The sequence below is a fragment of the Coregonus clupeaformis genome, chromosome 27 (assembly GCF_020615455.1).
Source record: "Coregonus clupeaformis isolate EN_2021a chromosome 27, ASM2061545v1, whole genome shotgun sequence".
Taxonomy (NCBI): Eukaryota; Metazoa; Chordata; class Actinopteri; order Salmoniformes; family Salmonidae; genus Coregonus; species Coregonus clupeaformis.
In genome coordinates, this window is record NC_059218.1 from 37,341,830 (window position 1) to 37,349,877 (window position 8,048).

General features: G+C 44.9%; 1 protein-coding gene across 1 annotated transcript in view; it reads right to left on the bottom strand.

Annotated features, from left to right (window-relative positions):
• Positions 1-7,719, bottom strand: part of LOC121541347 (telomerase-binding protein EST1A) — a 45,127-nt gene extending 37,408 nt beyond the window's left edge. Inside the window, exon 1 of the mRNA XM_045207940.1 lies at positions 7,584-7,719. Coding sequence (XP_045063875.1) covers positions 7,584-7,689 — 106 coding nt within the window. The 5' untranslated portion in view covers positions 7,690-7,719. The remainder of the gene's footprint in view (positions 1-7,583) is intronic.
• Positions 7,720-8,048: the final 329 nt, after the last annotated feature.

Genomic DNA, 8,048 nt, shown 5'->3' on the forward strand with positions numbered 1-8,048 from the left:
CCCAGACCTGTGAGCCCCCCTCCCGAAGGCCCTGCACTGAGAGGACCCACGCAAAGAGGACCCCCCCCAACAAACCCTGGCCACACCCTATATAGGCCCCCCCAGATCAGGCCTATGCCCCTTCTGCCACCCCCCTGCAGCAAGGACCCCAACATGACAGCCACACATATACCCAGGCCGTGAGCAGAGCAACAGGCCCAACCCCCACTAATCCACCCGCCCAAGCCCCATCCTGCGTCCTAAGAGGTATGTATCAGATGCCCAACATGCTCTGCTCACACCTACTGTAACTCATCCTGGAATATACAAGGTCTGAGGTCATCTGCCTTTGGCCTAAAGAGCAGGAACCCGGACTTCATCAAAGAAATTGGAAATACAGACATTGTCATCCTACAAGAAACATGGTATAGAGGAGACGGACCCAGTGGTTGCCCTCTAGGTTACAGAGAGCTGGTAGTCCCATCCTCAAACTACCAGGTGTGAAACAGGGAAGAGACTGAGGGGGTATGCTAATTTGGTATAGAGCAGACCTAACCCACTCTATTAAATTAATTAAAACAGGAGCATTTTACATCTGGCTAGAAATAAATAAGGAAATAATCTCAACAGAGAAAAATGTCCTCCTGTGTGCTGCCTACATTATATTCCCCCAATAGTATCCCTATACTTTAATGATGACAGCTTCTCCATCCTAGAGGGGGAGATCAATCATTTCCAGGCCTAGGGACATGTACTAGTCTGTGGTGACCTAAATGCCAGAACTGGACAAGAACCTGGCACTCTCAGCACACAGGGGGAAAACACCTACCTGGAGGTGACGGTATTCCCTCCCAGATATGCCACCCCTAGACACAACTATGACAAAACAACCAACAAAAACAGGTTACAACTCCTGCAGCTCTGTCACACGCTGGGTCTGTACATAGTAAATGGTAGGCTTCAAGGAGACTCCTATGATAGGTACACCTACAGCTCATCCCTTGGCAGTAGTCCTGTAGATGACTTTATCACTGACCTCAACCCAGAGTCTCTCAGAGCGTTCAGTCAGCCCACTGATACCCAGATCAGATCAGTCTACTTGAACAGAGCAAAGCTCAAATCATGAGGCATCAAAGCCGAACAAACTGCATACTATTATGAAATGCTGTAGATGGTAAACATCTTCTGAAAACATCTGAAACTCTCAGCACACAGGGTGGCGCAGTGGTCTAAGGCACTGCATCGCAGTGCTAGCTGTGCCACTAGAGATCCTGGTTCAAGTCCAGGCTCTGTCGCAGACGGCCGCAACCGGGAGACCCATGGGCAGCGCACAATTGGTCCAAGGTAGGGGAGGGTTTGGCCGGCAGGGATGTGGGTTCGTTTCCCACGGGGGGCCAGTATGAAAAAGAAAAAAAGAAAGAAAAACGTATGCATTCACTAACTGTAAGTCGCTTTGGATAAGAGCGTCTGCTAAATGACTGAAATATAAAATGAAATGTAATGAAACCCTACCTCTTCAAAGAGTATCCTGAAAGTAACCTAGCGGTTAAGAGCGTTGGGCCAGTAACTGAAAGGTCGCTGGTTCGAAATCCCTAGTCGGCTCGGGATTTCGAACCAGCAACCTTTCATTTACTGGCCCAACGCTCTTAACCGCTAGGTTACTTTCCGCCCCACTCTCTCTCTCCCACAAACACACACTGATCCCAACTTTTAAAACATTAAGCAACAAACAGAATTTAAGGAGCACCAGAAAGAGATCGATTTTTGATAGTTTAGGCTTACATTAGGCCTATATGAATCCCACCTTTGAAGCACATCTCATGAGTAGCAGACCCTTTTCCTGTCTTGCTGTGCCATTCAAATTTGCCTAGACCTACTGTCAAGTTAGCAGGTTGTCAGCTAGCTAGGTAACGTGACTGAACAACGTTGTTTGTTATCAAACCAATAAAGGCCATGGTTTGTGAAATTATATACATTTGTGCTAGGGTCCGTGCTATCCGGAATCCTTGGGACGTCCCTACCCCATTGAAGTCGACATTTAAAATGGTTACGGTTAGATAAGGGTTATGGTTAAGGTTAGGGTAAGGGTAGGAGTTAAGGTTTTAGGGTAGGGACGTCTGAAGGATCCCGGATAGCACTGACCTTTGAGCTAGAGACATGCCGTTTTCTTTGCTGTAAAGCTGCAAGCATGCCTGTCGTGAAGCTGTGCTCCATTTTCTCTCTGGCACTCAGAGGCTGCGTGACAGCGAACTTGCAATTGCAAAGCTTACTCAGACTGGCCTGTGCTCTTGGTTATACCAGAAAATGAAATTATATAATGTATCAACTTTGCTCGCTCTGGGCGCTGCTAGGGCTGTGGTGTTCATGACATTTTGTCAGCTGGTGATTGTCAAGCAAATACAGTGCTTGTATTCAGACCCCTTGACTTTTTCCACATTTTGTTACGTTACAGCCTTATTCTAAAATTGATTAAATAAATAAAAATCCTCAGCAATCTACACACAATACCCCATAATGACAAAGCGAAAACAGGTTTGTAGAAATGTTTGCAAATGTATTAAACATCAAAAACAGAAATACCTTATTTACATAAGTATTCAGACCCTTTGCTATGAGACTCGAAATTGAGCTCAGGTGCATCCTGTTTCCATTGATCATCCTTGAGATGTTTCTACAACTTGATTGGAATCCACCTGTGGTAAATGACATTTATTGGACATAATTTGGAAAGGCTCATACCTGTCTATATAAGGTCCCACAGTTGACAGTGCATGTCAGAGCGAAAACCAAGCCATGAGGTCGAAGGAATTGTCCGTAGAGCTCCGACACAGGATTGTGTCGAGGCAAAGATCTGGGGAAGGGTACCAAAAACTGTCTGCAGCATTGAAGGTCCCCAAGAACACAGTGGCCTCCATCATTCATAAATGTCTATCCAAGATGGCGTAGCAGTGCGGTCGTGTTTTCTGTCGTGTCCTCGTGTAAATAGCCAGTTTTATTGTTTTTTGTCTATATTTCTCAATTTTACTTTTTTACATTTTACATTTTAGTCATTTAGCAGACGCTCTTATCCAGAGCGACTTACAGTTAGTGAGTGCATAAATTTTTCATAGTGGCCCCCCGTGGGAATCGAACCCACAACCCTGGCGTTGCAAGCGCCATGCTCTACCAACTGAGCTACAGGAGGGCTGTTCATTTACATTTCATTCTTTAACTAAATATACTTTCCTGCAACCTGCCTCACCCAACGTGGAAAGGATTCTATTATTTCTTTATAACTTTTATCAAGAACCTTAAGCTGAAACTAGTCTAGCTGCAACCGAATGGCTGTGGTAGCCAGCTAGCTAGCTACTTGCTATTAGCCACCGTTAGCGTCTTCACCATTGTCCGTGGCCTGCACTACACACCAGCCAGCTCTAGCTCTAGCCTGGACAATTTGTCAGCCAGTCTGCACAGCGTGCTATCGACCAAGAGCATATCGGATTTTCTGCCGGAATCAATGGACCCTAACGCCGGATCATCGCAACTAGCTAGCGGCAACCGAATGGCTGTTGTCGTTGGCTAATTACCATTGCCCCTTAGCAAGCACCAGTTAGCCTTGAGCTAGCCTCGAGCCAGGCCCCTCTCCCGGCTATCTACCTCTCTGTCAACCGGACGGGACCTCCTAGTGTTGACACGGAGCCCCGCCAATCCAACACGACTGGTCTGCCGACGAAATCGTCTGATGTAGTTTCAACAGGCTTTCCGTTACAATGTCGACCACGAAGATCCATCTGCTAGCCCCGGCCCGCTAGCACACGCAAGCCGTGCCTCTTGCTCGCCAGTGCTGTAGCAGCCCCCGAACTACCTCCGAACTCTCCTATTGCTGTTCACTGGACCTTATGATAACTCAGCTATACAGCTGATGCCTGCTGGACTGTTCCTTTATACGGTACCGCATCTTTTTTTATTTTTTATTAACCTTTATTTAACCAGGTAAGCCAGTTGAGAACAAGTTCTCATTTACAACTGCGACCTGGCCAAGATAAAGCAAATCAGTGTGATAAAAACAAATGTTTATGTTTAGCCTCAGCCCAAACTTTACATTTACGTCATTTAGCAGACGCTCTTATCCAGAGCCACGTACACATTGGTGCAGTCACCTTATAGCCAGTGGGATATCCACTTTACAATGATATTTTTTTTTTTTTGGGGGGTAAGGGGGGGTAGAAGGATTACTTTATCCTATCCCAGGTATTCCTTAAAGAGGTGGGGTTTCAGGTGTCTCCGGAAGGTGGTGAGTGACTCCGCTGTCCTAGCGTCGTGAGGGAGCATTGCCACCATTACCAGCTGTTGTCTTAGCTCTCTCGAATAACACCTGTGATTGCTTATGCCTCTCTCCCATGTCAATATGCCTTGCTTATTGCTGTTTCGGTTATTTCTTATTGTACTATTTCATTGTAGAGCCCCCAGTCCAGCTCAACCTGCCTTAGATAGTTCCTTTGTCCCACCTCCCATACACGCGGAGACCGACTCAATCAGTGCCTCCAGTGATGCTATCTCTTTCATCGTTACCCAGCACTTAGGTTTACCTCCACTGTACTCATGTCTGTACATAATGCCCTGAATCTATTTTACAACGCCCGGAAATCTGCCCCTTTTATTCTCTGTACCCAACGCACTAGAAGACCAGTTCTTAAAGCCTTTAGCCGTATCCTTATTCTAGTCCTCCTCTGTTCCTCTGGTGATGTAGAGGTTAACCCAGGCCCTGTAGCCCCCAGTATCACTCCTACTCCCCAGGCATTATCATTTGTTGACTTCTGTAACCGTAAAAGCCTTGGTTTCTTGCACGTTAACATCAGAAGCCCCCTCCCTAAGTTTGAGTTATTCACTGCGTTAGCACACTCCACCAACCCTGATGTTCTAGCAGTGTCTGAATCCTGGCTTAGGAAGGCCACCAAAAATGCAGAAATGTCCATCCCCAACTACAACATTTTCTGTCTAGATAGAACTGCCAAAGGGGGTGGAGTTGTAATCTACTGTAGAGATAGCCTGCACTTATAATTCACTGTATCACAATTCCAGTGGGTCAGAAGTTTACATACACTAAGTTGACGGTGCCTTTAAACAGCTTGGAATATTCCAGAAAATGATGTTATGGCTTTAGAAGCTTCTGATAGGCAAATTGACATAATTTGAGTCAATTGGAGGTGTACCTGTGGATGTATTTCAAGGCCTACCTTCAAACTCAGTGCCCCTTTGCTTGAAATCCTGGGAAAATCAAAAGAAATCAGCCAAGACCTCAGGAAAAAATGTGTAGACCTCCACAAGTTTGGTTCATCCTTGGGAGCAATTTCCAAACGCCTGAAGGTACCACGTTCATCTGTACAAACAATAGTACGCATGTATAAACACCATGGGACCACACAGCCATCATACCGCTCAGGAAGGAGACGCGTTCTGTCTCCTGGAGATGAACGTACTTTGGTGCGAAAAGTGCAAATCAATCCCAGAACAACAGCAAAGGACCTTGTGAAGATGCTGGAGGAAACAGGTACAAAAGTATATATATCCACAGTAAAACGAGTCCTATATCGACATAACCTGAAAGGCCACTCAGAAAGGAAGAAGCCACTGCTCCAAAACCGCCATAAAAAAGCCAGACTACGGTTTGCAACTGCACATGGGGACAAAGATCGCACTTTTTGGAGAAATGTCCTCTGGTCTGATGAAACAAAAATAGAACTGTTTGGCCATAATGACCATGGTTATGTTTGGAGGAAAAAGGGGGCTGCTTGCAAGCCGAAGAACACCATCCCAACTGTGAAGCACGGGGGTGGCAGAAATAAAAGCTTAAATAAATAATTCTCTCTACTATTATTCTGACATTTCACATTCTTAAAATAAAGTGGTGATCCTAACAAATTTTTACTAGGATTAAATGTCAGGAATTGTGAAAAACTGAGTTTAAATGTATTTGGCTAAGGTGTATGTAAACTTCCGACTTCAACTGTATACGAGGTGTGGGACTATGATTTGAAAAAGTCGCAAAAAAAGGCATGTGTTGTTTCTTGTCTTACTGCACACGCTGGGCATCATTCACAAGTGATAGGCTAATATGCTCACCCAGCAGACTATTTTTGATTTAATCTTTACATATACTAAATAATATGTGTGAAATTGTTTTGATTTAGAATGGACCATTATCAGGCACCTGCCACCGGGCAGGGGGAAAAAAATAAATGTCTTCTATGCACTTAAATAGCGAATGGAGGATGCTTTTCCGTGGTTAATTTTCATGCTAGCCAGGTAGGCTATACTCCTGTTGTAAGCGAAGCAATTTGCTTAATATTAGGAAAGTTGAGAAATAAATATAGTAGACCTAGCCTATAGAAAGCTGATGGGATCCTCCTCTTTTTAATAGAGGCCATCAAAACTCTGTTTTCTCACGCAATTGCATAGCCTATAGAAATGTTGCGCAACATGAGCTCATGGGGTCTCAAGAAGCATTTTATTTGAAATTATATTTTAAAAACTGATGGAGGAATAGATGCGCAGGAAGAGTGGAAGGAGAGAAGCAGGTGAGTGATGGCTGGAAGCAGATGGCTGATCACAGCTGCCACACTTGAGATGTGCATGAAAGTGAAGTGGACGTTATGGCACATACAAGAAACTAGTTGCTGTTGCTTAAAACATTTAACTGAATTTATAAACAAAACTGATTTTATGAACATTTTATAACAGCTGTCAGTCCTTTAGATCAGCAGGGCCAAAAAATGTTTTAATATCATATGAAATGGTAATATGGAGCCAGGGCCGTGCATGACTCCAACACCATCATTAAGTTTCCCGACGACACGAAGGTGGTAGGCCTGATCACCAACGATGATGAAACAGCCTACAGGGAGGTGGTCAGAGACCTGGCATTGTGTTGCCAAGACAACAACCATAATTTCACAACGTCAGCAAGACAAAGCAGCTGATCATGGACTACAGGAAACGGAGGGCCGAGCAAGTCCCTATCATGGTCCACACACACCAACACAATCGTAAAGAGGACACGACAATGTCTCTTCCCCCTCAGAAGGCTGAAAAGGTTTGGCATGGGCTATGAGATCCTCAAAAAGTTATACAGCTGCACCATTGAGATCATATTGACTGGCTGCAAAGACTCCAGCCACCCAAGGCATAGACTGTTTTCTCTGCTACCGCACAGCAAGCAGTACCAATGCACCAAGTCTGTAACCACACAGGACCCTTAACAGCTTCTACCCCTAAGCCATAAGACTGCTAAATAGGTAGTTAAATAGTTAACCAATAACTACCCGGACTATCTGCATTGACCCTTTATGCACTAACTCGTTTGACTCATCACATATGCTGCTGTTACTGTTTATTATCTATCCTGTTGCCTTGTCACTTTATCCCTACCTATATGTACACATTTACCTCAATTCCCTCGTACCCCTGCACATCGACTTGGAAACAAACGACCACATGATGAGCCAAGCTACCATTAGCTAGCAAGCTAACGTTAGTCACTTAATTTCGTGGCACTTTATACTTTGAGTTGCTCATTTTGCGTACTCTTTCTTAGTGTATTCGGCACTTTCGTTGATCGTTCTCACCTCTGTGACTATCGCCGTGGTTGAAGAAACTCGACGCTTCAACTCGAAGTTCCGATGCGGAAATCCGTACTCTGTCTAGTTCACTGAGGTCTAATTCGTCCGCCATCTTCGTCTCTATCCAACAACACAAACACACGGCGCCTCGGAGGGATCAAAACACCACGCACCCGCAGAGAAACGCGTTTAGATAAACAACTGTTTGTCATTCTGTGTACAGTAGCCAAGCTTGAACATTAGGCTATCCTTAGCCGAAAGGCCGGCAGATGGCGATATTGATCTGGTATTGATGGCTCCAAAAGCATTGTATGCAGTCGGCAATACACTCATAACAACAGAATGCTGTACAGCATGAAGATAGGCTAAAACTGCTTCTCCAATAGAAATCCCCGATCACACTTGTAGGCCATGTCATAGAGCACCTTTTATTGAACTGCTAGCTACAGAACTAAAGAAATATGGGACCTG